The 21,241-nt window shown below is 41.8% G+C and overlaps 1 protein-coding gene across 1 annotated transcript in view; it reads right to left on the minus strand.

Annotated features, from left to right (window-relative positions):
* Positions 1–21,241, minus strand: part of ABCA12 (ATP binding cassette subfamily A member 12) — an 86,504-nt gene that overhangs the window by 38,764 nt on the left and 26,499 nt on the right. The window contains exons 8-23 of the mRNA XM_054830124.1: positions 19,227–19,339; positions 18,075–18,171; positions 13,810–17,952; positions 13,081–13,196; positions 12,268–12,374; positions 10,534–10,787; positions 10,303–10,415; positions 9,716–9,840; positions 8,718–8,891; positions 7,623–7,787; positions 6,497–6,698; positions 5,770–5,909; positions 5,092–5,211; positions 3,837–3,927; positions 2,299–2,478; positions 547–862 (exon numbers count right to left, since the gene is read on the minus strand). Coding sequence (XP_054686099.1) covers positions 547–862; positions 2,299–2,478; positions 3,837–3,927; positions 5,092–5,211; positions 5,770–5,909; positions 6,497–6,698; positions 7,623–7,787; positions 8,718–8,891; positions 9,716–9,840; positions 10,303–10,415; positions 10,534–10,787; positions 12,268–12,374; positions 13,081–13,196; positions 13,810–17,952; positions 18,075–18,171; positions 19,227–19,339 — 6,456 coding nt within the window. The remainder of the gene's footprint in view (positions 1–546; positions 863–2,298; positions 2,479–3,836; positions 3,928–5,091; positions 5,212–5,769; positions 5,910–6,496; positions 6,699–7,622; positions 7,788–8,717; positions 8,892–9,715; positions 9,841–10,302; positions 10,416–10,533; positions 10,788–12,267; positions 12,375–13,080; positions 13,197–13,809; positions 17,953–18,074; positions 18,172–19,226; positions 19,340–21,241) is intronic.

The following is a 21,241-nucleotide window of genomic DNA, read 5'->3' on the forward strand; positions in this document are numbered from 1 at the left end:
AGAGGCACCTGTATTGAGAACTATTCACTATACGCTGAACATTAGCTAGAATCACTGGAATGAATAACAAATACCACAGCTGGATAGCAATCTCTAGGAACAAAGCACATAAACCTAGGGACTCTTTTTTGCCCAGTAAATACATTTTCTAAGTTCTGCTCCATTGTCTGCATGTAAACACCTGCAGAACAAGCCAACATTCGTACTTAACCCAAGTCCTGCCAACCCCGGTCTCAGTTCTACCATGTGTAGTAAAACAGGGACAATGAATTTTACCTGCTGTAACACCTATAGTTACCATGACAATTCAGATACACACACAGCACTGAAAACAAAATATTAGACAAACTAAACATAGACCATATATGCTAGCATCCAAAATTCCCTCTTTTGTTCATATCCATGGAAAAAAAACCTGACACAAAATGAAATTATTTCTATGCCACGTGAACGTGGTATTAAGGAGACCAGCACAGCTGGCGAACTCCACCAGTCGGACAAGATGAGCTTACACAAAGCATGAAGACAAAAGCCACACAAACTTACATATCCTTATTGTAGCAGGGGTAAGGCATGGCCTGGACTTGAACAGCTATTTCCTTTGGATTCTTGCCAGTCTGTAGCTCAATGATGGCTCGCTCAATGCTGTCCTGGATATAAATAAACGCCCGGCTGTAAATCTGGCTCTGCGAGGTGGAATTGTGCGGGCCCACCGTCCAGATGCGCTCCCTTATTCTGTTGGTGGTTTGTGTGATCCTGCTGCTCATGCGGATGGTGTAATTGAGGACAGGAGGGAGGGCCAAGTCCCCGTGAACTGAGCGTCCAGGGCTGCTATGGCTTGAAGGCAGCTTGAAAATGATACCTTGGAAAAGAAAGGGAAAAGGCTTTCCTTCAAAGTAGACAGCATGGGAGCAGTACACATGGATATGTAGGAACTCCTCATTTTTATAGGCCTTTTCTACATTGCAATCCATTGTTTCATTTCTTTGCTGCACAAATAATGCTCAGATGGGTAGGCTGCTTATCGAGGGTCTGGAAGTGGAAACTATACATCATTGCAGCTACTTGTACTTTCAAATGTGACCAATGATTCTGGGTGCGAAATACGCCCCCAGAACCTTTAAATCTTTTCCCACTGAGCATTCAAAAAAATCAAAGGCTCTCAAAATAATCAGCTGTACTTGGAAAAATCTTGCTGTTAACATGGACTGTCACATATCTGTTAGGTATGTCCCTCAGCACCCGTACCTCTCGTGAACGTGCCCAAAGGTACTCTGTCAACAGAGCTCACATAGTGATGCTGTAACAGAAAAACCTCAGGAATGTGGTGTTGAAAATTGCCCGTGACCTCTACACATATTTTTGTGCCCACATAAATTCCTGCAAAGCTGAGATGTCTAAGAACATAAAAGCTTCGCAAGTTCCTGTTAAGAAATGGCACGCTGTAGATACAGTTTGACAGACAGGACTTTTTTTTCCTTTAAAGTGTCTGAGTAGAGGCAATACCACAGAAGTTTTTCTCTCCAGAATATTTTTCCTCATTATTCCATATATAAAGTTTATGATGGAGTGGAGGACAAACATGGAAGAACACCGCTTTTAAGGGAACAGACAAATATTATGAGGGTCTGAAGTTCCAAGAAAAAGTTTCTACCTCCCCCTCAGTTACGAGATATAAAATCAAACAGGACACAGGACTTACAAGTAAATCGCCATTGAGGAGATATTGGGCATTTTTTAAAAATTAAGACACATTTGTATCATTCAAATTAATAGAAGGTCCTATTCCCTACTCTCCACTGCCCCTCTCTGTGATCTGATCCCACAAATGTGAAAAGTGTGACTGTGAAGACCCAATATAATATTGCAGTGTTTGGCTGGACCATCTCAAGAGCTTTGTGACCTTCTAATAAATTGAACTGTCTCATATCTTTCTTGATTAAAGCATTTTTTTCCCAGGGGAGCCTGAAAGAAGGTAGCTGTGATGAAGATCTAAGTGCAGTGAAATTTTGTTCAAACTGAGAATTAACCAAGAGAAAACACCAGTTGACCAAAGGCTTTCTATACAGATAGCGGAGGTGTAAGAGAAGAGGGGGTATACAAAGGAGAGTGTAAGACACTGCCATAAGCAGGTCTGAGTGTGCAGGTCCCACACACACCAGGTGAAAATCGACTGCTGTGTAGTGGGAGCTGGGACCGCAACAGTTGCTGGTGGAAAGCCAAACTTCTTACGTTGGACTCCCACTCTGTACCAGGCTAAATTTAATTTACAGGGGGACTTGAGACACTGTCACGTACTTGCAAAAAGCTCATTCTTCAGAAAGAGGTCTTTAGCCACCATTTCCATCTCCTCTAAGTTTCTGACTGCCTGAATGCGATTAAATGAGACACAGGAGGACACATTTACAGCAAGGGTAGCTAATGTATTCAGCTGATCGACAATGTCAGCGTTGTTCTGTAATTCCAGCCGAATATCATCTGGAAAGGAAAAAAAAAAAACCACAAACAAAACCAGTAGCATCACTACACATAGCAAAGAATTCATCACATCATTCTGCTCTTTAACACTAACAATGACACCACAAAGGAAGAAAAAAACCCCATCATACTAAACATTAAGTGTAAAATACATTTCTGCACTTAGCAGTGCAATGAAGGCATGTTGTTGACCCAATTTTTATGTTAATCATTTGTAACATGCTCGTGAGTTTGCCTTTGGGAGGATGCCAGCAACGGGATGTGACAGCCATCCCAAATCAGAAGTTGCTACTAACCTGCTGAGGTTTTAGACTCGCATATGATGCTCGTCATTCCTTCCACATCTTATGGTTTTTGATGTAATCAACTCGTCTGTTGAGCTGCTCTGTCTCAGGGGAGAGTGTGCCTTATCCAAGCTCATCAAGGAAAAGTTATGTCTGTTGTGCTGATGTGTGTACTAAACCTGATAATGCGGTTTAATAAAGACGCTGCTGTTTCCTGGCTGTTTTAAAAGGTGACTGCACAATGCAGTGTAACTAATATGGAACAGCTGCTGCAGGCACGATGATTTTATGGGGAGTTAAGACAGGAGATGCTACTCATGAAATAACAGAGGGGTCATCACGAACAGTATGTAAATATCCTTCTGACTGCAACGGACTACAACCACTCTTGGTTTATGCTGGGTTTTGCTGGCATAACCCAGATTCATGTTGACATGTATAGTCACTCATTGAAAAAGCAGGTAAGGACAATAGGACCAGCTAGGGAGGGACTGTGATCACCGTGCTGTGCACTAACAGGCGATGTATCCACCACCGCTGTTAGCCTATGATTCCCACAGTGCAGATCAGCAGCTCTCACCTTGAAGGACCATGCAAGGCCACCAGAGAACAGCAAATTCCAGCAGAGCATCTCCAGTAATGATGCCTCTGGCCTCATCAGCCTGGGTACCTTTATCTGATCCCTTGCTTTTCTGCTCTGGAAAACTTTAAAGTTGAACCCTGATGTGCTCTAAATGAGCTCTCCACAACAGAGAGCATTTCCAAGCAGAGTCCCAGGAAGCTCATTTGAAGTGATAATTATGGCTAAACAGTGTCCTCAAGTGGCCACACTCAGCTGCAGAGATTCCCATCCTACTATCCCTTGAACACTCATGAGAAACATCTCTTCATACAAGCCTTTTGCTTTCTAAGAGTCTTTTCCCATAGACCACAAGATTTTTGAATCACAGCTGAGATATTGCCTTGCACTAAAGCAGAAGAGCAGTACCAGAGGATGGCTACAGTTTGGTGACTCTGGAGCTTCCAGACCTGAAGTAGAAATACGAGGGCAGCTCACGTGGTGGAACAACTTACCCAGTTCGTTTATTTGACTCAGCAGTTCAGCTGCATCCAAATCCACCATCAGCTTGATAAAAACCTGCACGAAGGGATTCTGCAGGGTGTTCTATCAACAAGCAAAAAGAAAAAGCATCAGTTTGACCATAAGCCCCTTGAGCTTATTCAGTGTATTTCTAAAAGAGAACAGACCAGCTGCCTTCACTGAGCATTTGTACAACCCCCTCCTACTCCTTTCCTGACCTTCCATATTTCACTCTGTGTATCAGGATGGGGAAACGTTAGCAATGAAAACATCATACAGAGCCCTGAGTCCGAGCTAGTATTTCTCGGAGTCAAGAGAGGATGCCTCCTGAGTCTCTGCCAGGCACTAGAATCCATGGAAAAATCACGGATAATCTTTTTATTCCAAAAGTGCAGTAAATTTCATTTGTCTGTTTTAAATCCTGTGAACACAGCCGAAGCACAATGGGTAGGCAACCAAAATTTAGCTTGGAGACCAGCAGACAGATTCTTGTTTGGCTGAATAGTTCATTATTCCACCAATGAGGGCAGTCAACAGAGAATATTTCATTTCACTTTTGCATGTTCCACTCTGGATTTTCTCTCAGTGCCATGGAAATTACAATGAACTCCAGCCACCGAAATTAACTTCTAATGCTTTAGGGTTCCAGAGATCTCATTTTCATAGTTTTGTGAGAGAGACAATTTGTACGCAGAGAGCAGGAAGCAAGTATGTGAAACATTAGAGCCTGCTGCTTTCTGTATCCAAGCAAGGCTAGGCTCCTTCAGAGGGGAAAAAGATATTTTATTTACATTCACTGAGGTACAAAGACATCTTCCAGCTCTTATGTGTATACCCACAGCTACATGCTTATTATAGATACTGTTTCATTTTCTGAAAAAGTCATTTCTTGCCTGGTCTTGGCTGGCTGGATCACTCCATCAAGCAGAAAGTTAATTTACAAACTGAAGAGCGTTCCCTGCTCATCTTAGCCCTCCAGCAGGCCTCAGCACGGCCAGTGTCAGGGAGCATATTACAAACAGATCATTTCAGAAAGAGGATTTGCATGGAAAGGTGCGTCAGGAGGATATCCGTTACGGGAACAGGCAGGCACAGAAACTGTGAAGTCTAGGACAAAAGCCTGAGAAGGGTTTCCCCAGCTGACCTCAGATGTCCCTGAGGCCCCTGGAGCCTCAGTTTATTTCAGCAAAGAAATCCATCCTCCCAATTCCTTCGCGCGCAAGAGAGAGGGGAGGTAGGATCTCGTACCTTGATCATCGGAACTGTCTGGTTTAACTTAGTCAGTGAATTCATGATGACAGGAGACTTGTCCAACCACTCCTGGGACTTCAGGGCTAGATCAGCCATCTGCTTCAGGGTTGCATTAGACTATAAAAAAAAGGATTCATTTATTCATTACCTTAAAGCTTTTAAAAAATACATAAGTCAATAAAACAGCTAAGACCAAATTTAGTTTCCTTAGGATTTTTCTTAGCACCCTATCACTGTTTGGCAAAACGTCCTTTAATGCATTTAGTTTGGATGCAAATCCTTAAAAATATGGCCTCAAACGTGACATTTGGAGCATGTCTTGGTATCAGCTTTCCTTCTACCACTGGTCTGCTTGTGAACAAGTACTGGTTACAGCATCTGTCCTGGGAGACATCTCTCTATTACTGGCTGAAAATATGGGGGTGAAACTTCATAAACAGAAAGCCTTAAAAAATCATATTATAAATCTTAGACCAATAGCAATTTTTTGGAGGTAATATTCAAAGGCAAAAGCTGACTCATATGACCAGCAATGCAACTAGGAAAAGATAATTTCATTAATACTCCAAACAGTCAGAAAATAGACTTCTGCTTCTGAAAGACACAAGCTCGTGCTAGATAAATTACAATCCTTTTGAGTGGGTATATCCTGAGGTTCTGTAAACAGAGACATACCTTTTCCATGATTGCTCGAGTTTCTATGGTATCTGGTGTATAAAGGATCTTTCCAAGCACCATTGGTTTTAAAAAAGACCAAATTAAAGCTCCAGTTGGGGTCTTGACCAGGTCCAGGTAAAAGGATAAGCAAAATGGTGCTGCAAGGGGAGAAAAGCAGACAAATTGCACAGAGCACAAATAAACCAGATATGAGAAAGCTACCAGTGTATTTTTTCCCATCTGCCCAGTTTGTTGCTGTGTCCAGTGAATGACTTCAGGGCCCTCTTCACAGACTAATAAAATGCGTCTTGACAAAAGCAATCCACCCCCAAGATCTGCTGTTGCTGAACTCAAGGCAACAAGAGCCTCAGCGTTTGAACCAAGATTTTCTGCTTGAAGGTTAAACGGAGTTTTGTGAACTCAGAGGAGTTAATAATGTCAGTACAGTCGGAAAAACTACACATCAAGAAAAAGCAGTGACCTGTCAAGCCTTAAGACCAGATCATCAACAAATGGGCAACAGTGCAGTGTCAAGCACTGCTCTGCTACAGAGGCTGTTTTCCTTTTAACGTTTATGGAAATAAACCACCAATAATTAGGGCAGTGCAGATCTTCAGGTAGCATAAATCATGAGCACTTACAGCCCTCCAGAGATATACAGGGAAACAGCTCAGCACTGGATCTCTCTGGAAACAGTATAGTTTGGCTCTGAAATGCTTTTGCCTTAAGGAAAAGCCAGACTTACTGGAGTCATGAGGAATCCCATATTTCCTCATCATCTTTTGGACATAGACATCCTCCACGGAAGAGCTGTTGCTTACAGGGTCTCCAAAATCTGGAAGCAAGGACTCAAAAAACAGAGGTGTGATCTCCTGGTTGCAGAGAACTTTTGACATGGACTTAAATTTGCCATGTGTTATCCTAAAGTTGTTTGGTTTAAATAATGCCTGCAGAAAAGACAAAATGTAAATAAATCCTGTGGACTAAAAGTATCCCATTCCGAGAGGAAAAAGAAATAACAGAATTAGAAGGCAAGGATTGAACATTTTTACCCTGCTTCCTTATCAGAAGTTTGTCTCTACAAAAAAAAGGGACTTTCCATGGAAATCATGCTTTTATGGCTAACCTCTGTTGCTATGACAGAGGTGGGAAATTCATTTCCAGGTATGAGATCCAGTGTGGAAATTGCCTATAATGTGTGTATGGGAATTGCCTATAATCTGTGCCTGGTAACACATACACACCCTGGGTTACAAGACAGAATTTGTCACACAGACGTGCGCATTCTCTAACCCCATCTAGTCCATGGCTGCATGTGGTTCTGCAGTGCAGGTAAAGTGATTACTAGAAACGATTCCTGTGATCTATGCTGTCAGAGAGCGACTGGATCCAGTGGTGGATGAAGTTAGTGCAGCTGTCAGAGCAGGACTGGGTTTGTACTGAGTGTTCGGGGTAGTCTTGAGGCTTTGGGTGCGTTCTAATGCACATTAAAGCTAGAAGAAATTTTTGCTGTTGACTTAACGTGGTTTTGGATAGCCATTAGCGGGCAGTTCTCCAGTTGTTTTTACAAGCTGACCCTTTCCAGTACACCAGCGTATTTTTTTTAAAAGTCTACCCTCCTCCAAGACAGTTTTTCATCCCCTGCATTTTTGTTCCTAGTGTCCTCCCTGTCATGAGCACGACAGTCCCACTGCTCCAAATCAAAGCTCTCCCAGGAAAGCAACATATCAGTTTGTTCTGAGGACACCAATGCTTTAAAAGAGAATCAGTAATATATGATTTAATGCACCTTTGGCTGCTAGGGTAAGAAATTCCTGTGGAAACTGTTCCAGTGGTGTTTTGCCTCCAAAGCACATGCAGACTACACGTACCTTAGTCAGTGGCACTTTTCTAGACTGCCGGAGCTTTTTCAGTGAATGAATAGCTTGTAGCAATGGATCAACGCCAGATTCGACCTGGTGTCTGAAATATTTCATTTTTGTCAGAAGACCTAACATCTTGTCCACGGGTTTCTGAAGTTCCTTAGGGAAAAACATCTACAAGAGGCAGGAAGGAAATCAGTTATGATTAGCAGGAATCTGTGCACACATGCGTGTACACGCCCACACGGTGTTAATTCCAAGACAAAGATTGTGGGATTTTCAACACTGTTAGGAGGCTTAGGGAGCAGATGTCCCATCGGAAATGAATGGTATTTGTATTCCGAAATCCCCAAGCGCTTTTGCAAACCACTCCCCTGAACATTACATAGTCTGAACAGTGCATGCTTCCAAACACCTACAGTTGGGAAACGCGTATCAGATACCGGCTGGGATATAGTCCGAGTCTCTAAGAGGTAGCATTTCACACAACACCGATGTCAAACACTATGAGTGACTTTTGACCTGAGCCAAATTCATTGACGTTCTTATTTAATAACATTTACCCCCCCAGCATCACTTCTGTAGCATTTGTGAATATGTATTTAGTATACACTGCTCCATGAATGGTATTTTTTACATGCTGTTTATATAGTTGTGTGCGTGGGATATCTGAATCATTCAATAACTTGGTGGTGCCGACTAGATTGAGAAAATATATTTTATAGTACTTTTTCTAGGGCTTCCCTTTTCAAGCAATAAAAAAAATTTAGCTCAGTCAGTGCCTTATTTTTGGGAAATCTGAACTCAGCTGGGAATGTTCAAGAGGTTGTGATGGCACATAAATGATACTAGCAGAAAGGGAGGCATTTAGACTAGGTCCAGTGCCTTTAAATGAGGTTTGCTGGTTTACACCAGCTGGGATCCTCATTTGTATCCACACTGTCACAGCATGGATATGCAATAAAAATTACTGCATGAGCAAAGCCTGATCTTTGGCTTGTGTAAATCAGCATAGCTTCTGGCCACTGCAATGATATTTTATGACCTTTCAGCCACTACACGCAGCAAAGACTATAGAAAGCACTCTACAAATCCAGCACTAACCTTGTATAAGAAATTGTAAATGTCTAAGTGTTGTAACAGAGTGACCCCCAGGATGTACGTCTCACGAGTCCTCTCTGAAAGAGAGAGATTGCAGAACTCCTCCGCTACTGTTTGCAGCTGCGGGTCAGCAGGATGGATGCTACAAGACTCCAGCTGGAGGATCTGAGAAATGAGCTGTGTATGCACAAAGGAAGAAAAGATTTGTTAGGGGGTAGACTGCTCACTCCAGTATGCATGGATTAATCTTGCTTTGCTGGTTTTTTTCCCCCCACAATGTCATATTTCAGGCCCAAGAACCAGAAAATGCCTACCCATTACTCCCGTTGCAAGGGACAAATCCTAAGGATTGGGTTTTACTGCCCAGCTTGCACACTAGTAAAAGCTTTTGTGGCTTCAATTTCCCATTGACTGATGCACGTAAAGTTTGGAAAAGAGCACGCTCTTCGGGGCTTAGTCCAGACAAGATGGTTGGGAAGGTGGAAAGCATCTGGAGCTCTGCTTGCGCAGGAGGCTGAGGAAGGCAAGCTCATCTCTCCTTATGGGAGGCTATTTTTGGACCCCGAGCGCTCACAAATCTTGGTTAGAAGTGTGCTTTTCCATCTGGACTGCAGCACCTCCTCAGCACTGAGGACCCTACCAAGGACCCCACTTTGTCCTCATTAGCCTGTTACAGTAAACTGTGCCCTGGCTACGGATCGGAGCAATCACTCACCAGGCAACGCGTGGCTGCTTACCAGCTACTAGTGACAGCCAAAGAGACATATGGCTCTTGGTCTCCAATGGCTGAACTGACATCAATGGCTGCTCTTGCTGCATTTTGGATGGCTATTTTGCTCTGTAACACGCTATGCTGTCTAGACCTGTGGGACAGTCTACCTCTCTCTGTGCTGTCACGCATGCAGTGATCTGCTTAGTTGCATTCACTAACAAATTCTGGGTTTAATGGTCCGAAAGGTGGAAATCAAGAGGATCTCCCACCAGGGTGACAGCAAAGTTACCTGACTGCTGTTTTCTGGGAGAGATGATTCCAGAAGGGCATCAATACTAGCTGCGGACATTCCTGTTGTGGTTTTGAGATCCTCTTTGAGCTGGTCCACGTTTTTAAACATGTCTCTCAACTTTTCTGTAAAGAGCAATCAAAGAACAATTGATATAACTGCTGTATGTCTGGAGAAAGCTCTCTCAAGCACATAGAGAGGACTTTAGGTGAAGTATGGAAGTGCAGTACATCGCTGCTGACCAAAAAAACCCCAACTTACAAAATACAGTCATATTTCCTAGGTTTTACAGTCCAGTTTGTGGGCTACAGTTGACAGGTCTAGTGAGAGCAAAAGACGCCTAAATACAAAGACTTAGGACTTTCAGCACACGGTATTTTTTTGGACAGTACAGAAAACAAAGGGTGGTCTAGAACAGACTCTAGAATTACCCTAAATAAGGGATTCCCAAGGACATGGGATATAGTGTAAATTATTTCACTAATCCACTTCTTCCTGGCAGCTAAACAAGTCTTGGGATTTCCAGCAGAAATTATGATACCAGTGATGATGTTTACCAACACTGTAAAGTAAATACAGAAAACTACCTTGCTTGCTAGAATCTGTTAAATTCTCAGTGATGTTCAATATGGAATTCAAAGTAGTCATATACCGAGGAATCTCTTGGAAGAAAGCTATTTCTGGTATGTTTTCTTGAAACCTAAATTGGAAAAACAAAACAACCAACAAAATTGGGAATATGAAAAGGCGGCAAGAAGACATTTCATAATTTCATAAATAGAATACTAATGCAGTCTAACTCAGAGGGAGAGCCTCACCACTTCATTTGTGTCTGGATGTTTGTGGCATCCCCAATCAGTATATTTTGAAGCTCTTGGGAGATTCTTCTGTGATTCAGTATATTGGTCACAACTTGACTGCTCAGTTCAATAGTGCGGAGGAGCTGCTCCTGAGATTGACTTTGTTCACACACTTCTCCAAAGCTAACATTAGGGAGATCGCAAATATGCTGTATTGACTTAAAGCTCTCGTAGTCACAAAGAAGTGCTGTCAGATCCCGGAGGCGAGATATCTTCAAAGGAAATTTTGAAAACAAAGACAAATGCACAAACACCAGTTAGATGACAGAATTATAAAATATAAGTTTTAAAGAGTCTAGCTGTCCCTTTCCATTCTTCTTTAGGATTAAAATTTTAATATGTATTTTTACTCTATTCAAAAGGTCTCCAGTAGAACAGCTCATAACAATCATTCCTTCATGAGTTTGTAGCAGACCTGGCTACACAGCATTGCACAGGATCTAATACACCTTGCAAGCCTTAACATACCATTTCCCCTGCCCAACACACGTACACAGCAACGCTCCATTTGGACATACCTGTTGACCGATTAATCTTCCCAGAAACCAAATACATCTACCTTGTGCAACAGGTTTAGCCTTTCAGATACCACCTGGTCATCTCTGCTACAGCATATTAAACAGAGTTGGCTAGAAGTCAGGACTTCCACATCTGCCAACCTCTGTAAAATTATAGTCCTTTGCCTACTCTGCTATTATGGGCTTCCCTTTTGTCTGACATTATTTACATTATCAGTCTCTTACGGCAAGAACTGTTTTCTGTTTTGCGTCTATAAGTACCTGTCAGACTGAGGCTCATCACATTATTGTTAGGGATGTATTAAGCAGCAACAGCACTGCATACTGTTATCTTTTTTTAAAAAGACATTTTAATTCTATTTCTCATGCTGAGAAACAGAATAAAGTGCATGCGTGCTATTAGTGCAGTCATGTATGTATTGTGTAAGAAGCATTTTATCCAAATGAGGCATTGCTAAATCCAAAGCTGGTGAGGGAAATCCATGAATCAGTATTGCTTAGGTGCTTAATCCATGATGGTGTTGAGAGACATCTAGGGCCAAGGGAGCGTGTGGGAACTTAGACTCCAGCCACGCTGGTGTTGGTATTAGTTCCTTAGGCATAGTGGTAACTAAGTTAGTTGGGCTTATAACTGCCAATTGGGTGTGCACAATTCCACTGATTTTCAGCAGGGCAGGGGTATCTAACTGCTATTTGTGCCTTCGAAAACTCCTCCCTACATGCTTCTCAAATGAAGCTGAGGCATCGCAGAATTATCTCAGCTCTGCAAAGTGCTTTGCTAAGTCTCAACGTACTGAGCTTTAAAACTACTGGTGCACTGCTTTATGAGGAATATGCTGCCACTGGCTAACTATGCAATGCTCATCCTTTCGGGATAGCTGGTGGACAACAGAAGCCATTCTATTCAACAGATTGGGAGGAGAGGAACACCTCTACCTTCTCAGAATAATGGGTGTGCACTGGGTAGGGATTCATATAAGAACAACTTCCTCAGCCCACTTTAATGGCGACCTTTAAATATAGGCAGCAGGCAGAAAACAGAGTTTCAGTCCTAGTTTTTATCAGCTGTTTTTTTAAGAAACTTTTTTTCCACATGCTGTTTTTCAAAACCTCCATTGCACATTCATGTATCACTGCGGGATGTCCTTCAAGTCAGCATTTTAAGCAGACTCACTTTTAGCTTCAGGAGCTCTGGTATGGATGAATGTTTCCCAGAGGTATTATTTTGCATAAAAGAGTTCTTTTTCAGATGAGTTTGCTTCAAAAGCAGTGTGATGTTTTCTGTGCAAGAAAGAAAACAAAAGTTACTCGAGACAAAAATGCCAGACTTGCAGAAACTTCGCAGATGGTAACATCAGCACTTTTATTCCAAGGCCAACGGAGCATTGCCATTTTCTACCAAATTCACATGGCTCGGGACCTCTGAAATCACAGACCAAGACCTAGGTTGTAATCTGGATTATAATGGATCCAGCCTGAGTAAGTGCTCTGGTTCTAAAGAAATCCATTCCACACCGGTAACAGGACTTCTGACAGTGCCCTTCAGACCACATGCGATATCTCTATACTGTGAACAGATAAACCTCTCAGGTTTTACAATGAGCTCATACAATGAATATCTATGTGAAATACCATGTTAACTCTCAAAAATAACTGCTGTCATCTTATGGGTACATAAAGCTGTGAAGGGAATATAGGTTTCTATTCGTAAGATTTCTCTATCTGAGTGTCAGCAACCTGTCATCACATAGCAAAGAGTAGACGTGCCTTTTGGATAGAGTTGGCTAGAAAACTTCTATATCTGCAATGTGACATAACTCAAACAAAAAAAGGAGTCTGGCTTCCCGAGGTCTCACAGCTCCAGTCAATTGCCAGCAGATAAAAACATGTAGCACCATTCCTTCCCACCATCAGAGAAAACACTTTGAAAAGACAGGCACAACATATTGCAGCTCAGGTCCCACAACATTAATGAAATCATGATTACCTGTCAATTTGCTGTCTTCAACTTCAGTGGCAGTTATTAAACACATCAGGTAAGGGTTATAGCTGTTATTCACTGTCACCTGTAAGATGGTGTTTTCAAATTCTAAAAACAGAAATCTAAAAAATAAGACAGGATTTTAAATCAGCTTCTCTTTCAGAAACAAGGTAAGCAACCTGTCAGCTGTGTGGATGCTGTTCCTTGGCAATGTAAATAAGAATTCCAGATGAAGCCATATCTCTCCTAAGTGGGTACCCTCCCAATTTTATTTCATCAATTCTTTTTGCTGTTATATCCCAAAGCTGTCATTCACTCTCAAACCATATGTATAAGAAAACACACTTGAAAGGTTCGCTGTGGATGCAAGACAGAGATAGAACGGCATGCCTAGGGGAGACTGAGAATCAAAAGTTAGAGAGTCATACCACAAAGAAGAGGTTTATGAAGAGTTTACCACCAGTGGCAAGCCTCCTGCAGGATTCTGCTTCCACTGTGAACTGATACACACCAATATAGAAGATTGTTTAAAGTCTTACTTTTAGCTGTATGTTCAGTTCAAGGAGAAATTTCCTCTTCTTCAATTTAACCCACGTTAGATCTAGTGTCCTAAATTACGGTGATTTCAGGCTTAGGTTGCTCCACTGGGAGAAAATTACATACTACTTATGCTGGAATGAGAACGGTGGTCACTACCCAAAAAATGCAATTACAATACCCAAAAATCAAACTCACCGTGTGATCAAACTGGTCGGTGACAGAGTTTGGTCACTCTGAGTCCAAGGTAGAGTCTTATTGTACAGAGTTTCTGCTGTGACAATGAAGTGATGAGCAACAATATCAATCACACTGGCAAAACTAGTTTTGTTGGAGAGAAAAGCTGAACTAGAACTTATACTGAATTCATTTAGCAGCTCAGAGTTCAGCCTCTTGAGAATGTAGTGACTGGCTTCTATGATTTCTAGAACTGACACATCGTTAGCAGAGTTGTTTGCCACTGCTTCCAACAACTTTGCAAAGGCAGCTGCTTCAGTTAGATTTCTTCTGGAGTTTAGGAAACTGTCAACCACATCCCAGACGCTCAAGTAATAACTCCATTTGGTGAGGCTGAAGGCGCCTTGGAGTCTCTGCAGCAGGTCGTTCAAGTGGAGTTCATCCTGTGCCACACTGAAGAGCATGGACAGGTTATTCCAGTCTGCTGAGCTGTCGGAGAAATTTAGGGAGTTCAGCACTGTTCCATTCAGCATGAAAGGAATGAGCACGTTCAAAAGCTGAGACGGGAGCACATCACCCATATCTTGGACTGGGATGGGGCAGGAGGCATTACTCTGCAGCAGCCCCTCCATGACAGCAGTCACAGCACTCGCCTTCTCCTGCACCCAAGAGTTTTCCAGCTCAGAGACAAGGTTTAATTTGGAAAGGAAACTCAGAGAAAGCTGCAGAGACTGGACGATGCATGACAGCTCCTTGGAAAAGCGATCACTGCTGTTCTTGTAGACAGCAGCAAACTCTGGAGACAGTTTCAGGTTTCTGATGGCAAGCTGGAACGTTGTTGTAAAGGTGTTGTTGTACAGCGTTCCACTCTCTGCACCCATGGAATCAAAGAGGGGTTTACAGGGGCTCCCCTCTAAGGACTCGCTCAGAGTGATATTTTCAAACAGCATCTTGAATGTTATGTGGAGCACGGCCTGAGCGGAGCAGTTCTGGGGTGTCCCATAACCATCGTTGCTGTTCTCAAGGAAAGGACTCAAGGCTACATGCAAAAACTCCCAAATTTTTGCCTCTAGTGAAGTATTGCGCCGTAAGGAAGACTGGCTGAACTCCTTCTGCAGCAGCAAATGTGAGAAATTATAGACAATGTCCATTTTTTCTGCAAATGTTTTGTTTAAGTTGGTGTCATGAAGGACTTTCATTCCTGTTGTCCATATTTCAATCAGTCTCTGGGTATAGTTACTGTAAGAATGAAGTAATAGGTTGACAGTTTCAAGCTCACTGATATTATAACTTTTCTGCAAACTTTTTAAAATTAAAATACTCTTTTGCATGACTCGTGAGTATATGGAGATGTTTGTTTCTCTGGAGTCTTCTCCACTATACAGCTCAAATATGGAGGATGCAAAGTTTATCAGCTGCTTCAGTTCCTTACTGAAAGGAAGGCTGGAGTCATTTTTCATGGTACTGAACTGATTTTGCAGCATGTCTAGAAGTAAGTGGTAAGAGACACTGTCTGTACTATTCCAGTGCATGGACTGGAGCACTTCAGCAATCTGCCAGAAAGCACGAAGTTCATTTCCTTGCCTTCCATGAGAATAATTCTGGAGTTTCTGCACTAGCTTAGACAAAGAAGAGATCAGCAGATAATGATCACTGGTATTCACCTTTGCCAGGGCAGCAAGAAGCTGTTCAAGGGACAAGAGCTGTTCTGCAAAATTTTCAGAAGTTACACGGGTCAACAAAAAGTCAGAAAATAATGATGACACTTTTTCATTTGTGCTGAGATAATTTTCAATGTCTTCAAGCGAGACTGCGTGAAGTGCAATGATTTTGATAACCTCCCATGCTTTCTCTGTATTGAAATGAGTCCTGTTTAAAATTATGTGATTCCAAATCACTGCAGCCATAGTTAGAACATCTTGATTTTCTGTTCCATAGGGATTAGAGTAGAACAATCCTTCATCACCAACCTCATACAATGGGAGTATTTCTTGAAATATTCTTTCCAAGTCCAGCGTGCTGTTTGTGGCAGAAGTTGAATTGAAAAAGAGTTTTAATGAATTATACAAATTGTTCAGATCTGAGGATTTAATTCCTCCACTAGAATTATGAAAGATCTGATGTACTAATGTTTTTCCAGGAGCTACCCCAAAGTCCACCAGAATTAGAGCTTTCTTCATAATTTCCAGGAGTTTCACATATTCGCCCACTTCCGTTAGGTTCCATTTGGCGGTCAACACGTTGCCAGTGGCGTGCCACAGCCGCAAGAAATGCCCCCACTCAGACTGGTTGGAAGGATTCCTGCCCACCTGTAGCAGTTCACATATACTGCTGTTCCTCATGGAAACAGTCGGTAACAGACAGGAAACCACAGGCAGCCTATGCCAGTCTGCTGAGCTGTCGGAGAAATTTAGGGAGTTCAGCACTGTTCCATTCAGCATGAAAGGAATGAGCACGTTCAAAAGCTGAGACGGGAGCACATCACCCATATCTTGGACTGGGATGGGGCAGGAGGCATTACTCTGCAGCAGCCCCTCCATGACAGCAGTCACAGCACTCGCCTTCTCCTGCACCCAAGAGTTTTCCAGCTCAGAGACAAGGTTTAATTTGGAAAGGAAACTCAGAGAAAGCTGCAGAGACTGGACGATGCATGACAGCTCCTTGGAAAAGCGATCACTGCTGTTCTTGTAGACAGCAGCAAACTCTGGAGACAGTTTCAGGTTTCTGATGGCAAGCTGGAACGTTGTTGTAAAGGTGTTGTTGTACAGCGTTCCACTCTCTGCACCCATGGAATCAAAGAGGGGTTTACAGGGGCTCCCCTCTAAGGACTCGCTCAGAGTGATATTTTCAAACAGCATCTTGAATGTTATGTGGAGCACGGCCTGAGCGGAGCAGTTCTGGGGTGTCCCATAACCATTGTTGCTGTTCTCAAGGAAAGGACTCAAGGCTACATGCAAAAACTCCCAAATTTTTGCCTCTAGTGAAGTATTGCGCCGTAAGGAAGACTGGCTGAACTCCTGCAGTAGAAGATGTGTTAAGTTATAGACAGGGTTCATTATTTCTTCACTGGCACTTGTATAATGAAGTATTTTCATTCCTGTCCTCAGAAGTTCAGACAAGCTCTCAAAGGTTTTATTGTAAAAATTAAACAAAAGATCTATAGATTTTAATTCACTGACATTATAATTCAGCTGTAAACCTTTTAATACATGCAAGGTCTTTTGTATGGCTTGAGTGACTAGTGAGATATTGGCTACTTCAGAGTTTTCCCCAAACTCTTTAAACACGGCCGTTATAAATTCTGACAGCTGATCCAATTGCTCACTGAAGATGCTATTTGAATTATTATTCAGCTTTTGCAAATGGCTGTTTAATACCTCTAAAAACTGCCCATAGGCTATGATGCCTGTGTTATTCCACTTCATCGATCGCAGTTTTTCCCCAATGCGCCAGTAGATATTCAACTCATCCCACCAGGTTTCACCCATGGAGCTTTCTACTTTCCGCATCAGTTCAAACACCGGCATCAATAGGTACTGATAACCTATGCTGGTGTTTGTCATTATAAAAAACATCTTCTGGAGAGCTAAGAGCTGGTCTGGAAAGTTTCTGTAGGACACAGGCTTAAGCAGATAATCAGAAAACAAAGATGGTATTTCTTGCATTCCACTTAAACGGTCTCTTAAGTCTTCCAGAAATGATGGCATGTTAGTGGAGAGCAACGTTTTGAGAGCATCCTTAGTTTGCACCACACTAAAATTAGAATTATTTAACAGAACTGGATTCCTAATCATTGCGGCTAATTTTAAAGCACTCTCAATTTCTTTCCACTGGGTCATTATATTGAAAATGGAAGTCCTATTAAAGTGACTCTGTAATTGCAGTGATGTGAAGTTATAGATTTCATCAATTATTTCCTTATTATATGGTTCCTTTAATTTATAATCATGATGTGGATTCATTCCCAGCTCAAGAATTGCATACAATTTCTGTAATGTTTCATTCTTCAAATTTCTGAATAGATTTAAGCTTTTTAATTCACTTCTATTCATTTTTTTCTCAAAGCCTTTTAAACGATGTAGAGACTTTTGTATGGCTTCTAAATCATCTGAATTAATGGACCTCTTGGAGTCTTTTCCACCAATCTCTGGTGACTTTATTTTTCTGGAGGGGGAAAAAAAAAGCATTTTAGTGAATATGAAATCAATGCAAGTGGAAGTGTAAAGTGATTTAGAGCAAAGATTTGAATTATATTGTTAGTAATATCCCTTTAGCTAATGTCTTACCTCAGAACTTCTTCCAATTCAGATACTAAACTCAGATTGTCTTTCCAGTTAACAAAGTGATTACAAACGTATCTGGTCACCAAACTTTTTTCTTTATCTACAACAAACATGGAAAGACTACGTTAGTAAAGATCACGTTAGTTTGGAAACTGAGAAGACCTGTATTGCAAATCTGTCGAGGATAATGTGCATATATGAAGTTAGGCTCCTACAACAAGACACAAGGTTAGAAATTTGACTCCTCTCTTGGGGTGTAACTCTTCAAAAGAAGTCAGGATGCTACCTATCATCATAGAAATTATTTTTCATCTCAGGAACAGTTCAATGGCCCTGTGATCTGGGTGCTAACAGAGCTCTCCTCCTGCTTTAAGAGCACTTCGCCATCAGTGATGCAGCACAAGCTGGCCTAATATTTATTATTGTTTCTTTCTCTTCATTTAGGAATGCTTTTTTACAATTCAAACATAGGCTTTGACTACAGCATCACTTATGTCTCCCATAGCCATTTACACCCGTACTGATATCCCTGTGTGTCCAGTCCTCTCACTAGCCACACGTCCACGTTTTCCCTACTTGCACTACATTCGTCTGCTTTCCTCCTTATCCACCCCAACTTCCGCAATTTCCTTCAAAGTAGAGAATAGACGGCATTAACCAATCTCTCCCTTGCAGGATTTACGTGCTGTACCTTTCCCTTGTCTGTTCACATAACCTCAGAGGTGGATGTCAAGGGCTCTGCCTCTGCTGTAAGAGGACAGGGGTTTATAAGAACAGCTAATCTTGACGTATACAGCTTGCTGTGCAGCCCAGCCCCAGCCCCTGCCTTGATACATCGAGGTGAGTTTGACAGAGCCCACAACTAGAGGCAGATTTTGACCAAAGTAAAAAAAAAAAAAAAAAAAAAATTACTACTCCCCATTTCCACTGAGACTGCAAACTCATGTTAATTCATTGTCTACCGTCAAAACCAAGCTTTTCTACTTTTCCATTTGAAATGAGGTATTTTATTCGCATTTGTACAAAGTTGAAAGAATTTATTATGCTGAGCCCTGAACAGTATGCAATCTGTATGGTTACTTGTTAGCTTGCATTTTGCTTCTCCTCAGCACCACAGGTTTTCAGCAGAGATATGACTGTACGGAGGAGTCTTACCTTGCTCCAAGCAGTTCAGGGAATATGGAGGATCTGTAACCCCATTCTGAACAGTTTTGAATCTATCATCAGTCACAAGCGATGCAGAGACATTCTGAGCTGCCAGCACAACACTAAAGGGGGAAAAAAAACCAACAAGGAAAATAAATTGTGGTTACAGGTTTATGAGAGGAAATAAAACAAGTGTTCAAATAGGAAACAGCTGGAGTACAGCCTATCATTCTTAAAATGTCTGACAGACAAGACATTGCCCCTACTTTTAATTATTTGTTTGATCATGCAGAAAATACAAATACAAAGAGCTTTGATGGGAAAGCCACGGCCGTATATTCGCACAAACATGTGTTGCACTCATTAGATGTACTTATTCAAAGGGTTATGCAAAATCTATAGACCACTTAAATCCTCACAACAGGGCTTAGAAAACACTCAGGTGACATGCCAGCCCAGTGATTCACTGCTGCGGGTGAATCTCCTGAAAGAATCCAAGAAGCAAGCAGATGAGGCTCCAGGGAGAGCAGGGATCCCTAGGGGACAACATCTGTGGATGGAAGAAGCAATCACAAATAACTGTTCCCATTTACAATTCTCCTACTTTCCTCTTTTATACTGTAATAACCAGGCTGACAGGGAAGCAAAGAATGTTTTTCAGTCTAAGGAAAGAACAAGCTGATAATCAGGCATATTGTATCACAGAGGAAGTCATTTAAAAGACACTCTGTTCAATGTGTGCAGGTTACTGAAAACTTCACGGTGATTATTAGTCCCTTTTGCTTCTCCTGTATAAAGAGTAGCTCTTCGCTGTAGGTATAGGGTCACTGTGAAATGCACAATCTCTCACCTGCCTGAAGTTCTGCAGGTGATACACAAAGAACCTAGCTGAGCTGATTTCAGTGGCATGAATAAATACATACTGATCTGTGGGAACAGACTGCTAGTGAGAACAGAGCACCAGGGATCTTTTCTCCTCATTTAACATAATGTCTCCATGCAGGTTTCCTGGACTTGGCGCTCACCATTTCCATTCTGCAGAGGTGCTTGTTAGCAAGAGTCTTAGAGGGGGAAGAGGAGGAAGAATCTGCAGTTATAAATGACATATTTAGTTGAGCAATGGCAGAGCCAAGGAGGAAGGAGGCAGAGGCTTGCCAAATGTGGACACATCGTACGGATCAGAAGGTAGCAAACATGGAAACAAGTGTTGTTGCCGCCCTTTTATTTCTTCCTTGCAGGGCTTTTGCAGACATTTGCTTTAGAGAAAAAGTTCAGCTTACGTGCTTAGCTGAAAATCTTGAATCTTAAAGCAATAAAGGAGTATTTGTGAATTCAGTCTGTAAACCAGGTTTGTGTGGGCATAAATGTTCTCCTAAACTTTCTACAGAAGTCATGACTTTGAAGCTAGTGTTTCACAGTAGTGGTGTTTACCACATGGTTAATACAGATGCCACAATGAACAAAACTTCTTTTCTTCTGTATCTTCAAATTTATGCTACAAAAAAATTCCCCGTACAGCATTGCATTAGGAGGTCAGTACTGCCTGAGTAAAAGACATGGCCAGCCTAGCTAAGATGTGCTTTTGCAAGCATCGTTAAAAATACTATTTGTGCAATCTCTTTGCAATAATTCTTTACTCGTGCACTTACACTGCCAGATGCTAGGCATAAAAGCACAGCACAGTTCTGGTGATGAAACACTCTGTGCCTCTTTGTTGTGCCTATGATAGCTTTGCCCAGCTCTGCAGCTGTATAGCAAAGTAGAGCAGCATAGTAAATATTAATTCTTCCTGGGTACTCAAACAGTGCTGGTTCTAAGGGTTGATTCTGCAAGCCAGTAAATGCAAACAAATGCGATAATCCTGTGGTTGAAACAGCAGCATGCACAAAACATCTCTAAATAAAATTAAAATTCTTGCCACATTGCTACTGACTCCTTTAAGGATAAGGACATTACGACTTACAAATAGTTCTCACAATGCAGTATGGCAAATTACCTAGATATTAAGTGCACAGGTTTTTAAG

Source organism: Grus americana, chromosome 6, assembly GCF_028858705.1.
Source record: "Grus americana isolate bGruAme1 chromosome 6, bGruAme1.mat, whole genome shotgun sequence".
NCBI classification, from domain to species: Eukaryota; Metazoa; Chordata; class Aves; order Gruiformes; family Gruidae; genus Grus; species Grus americana.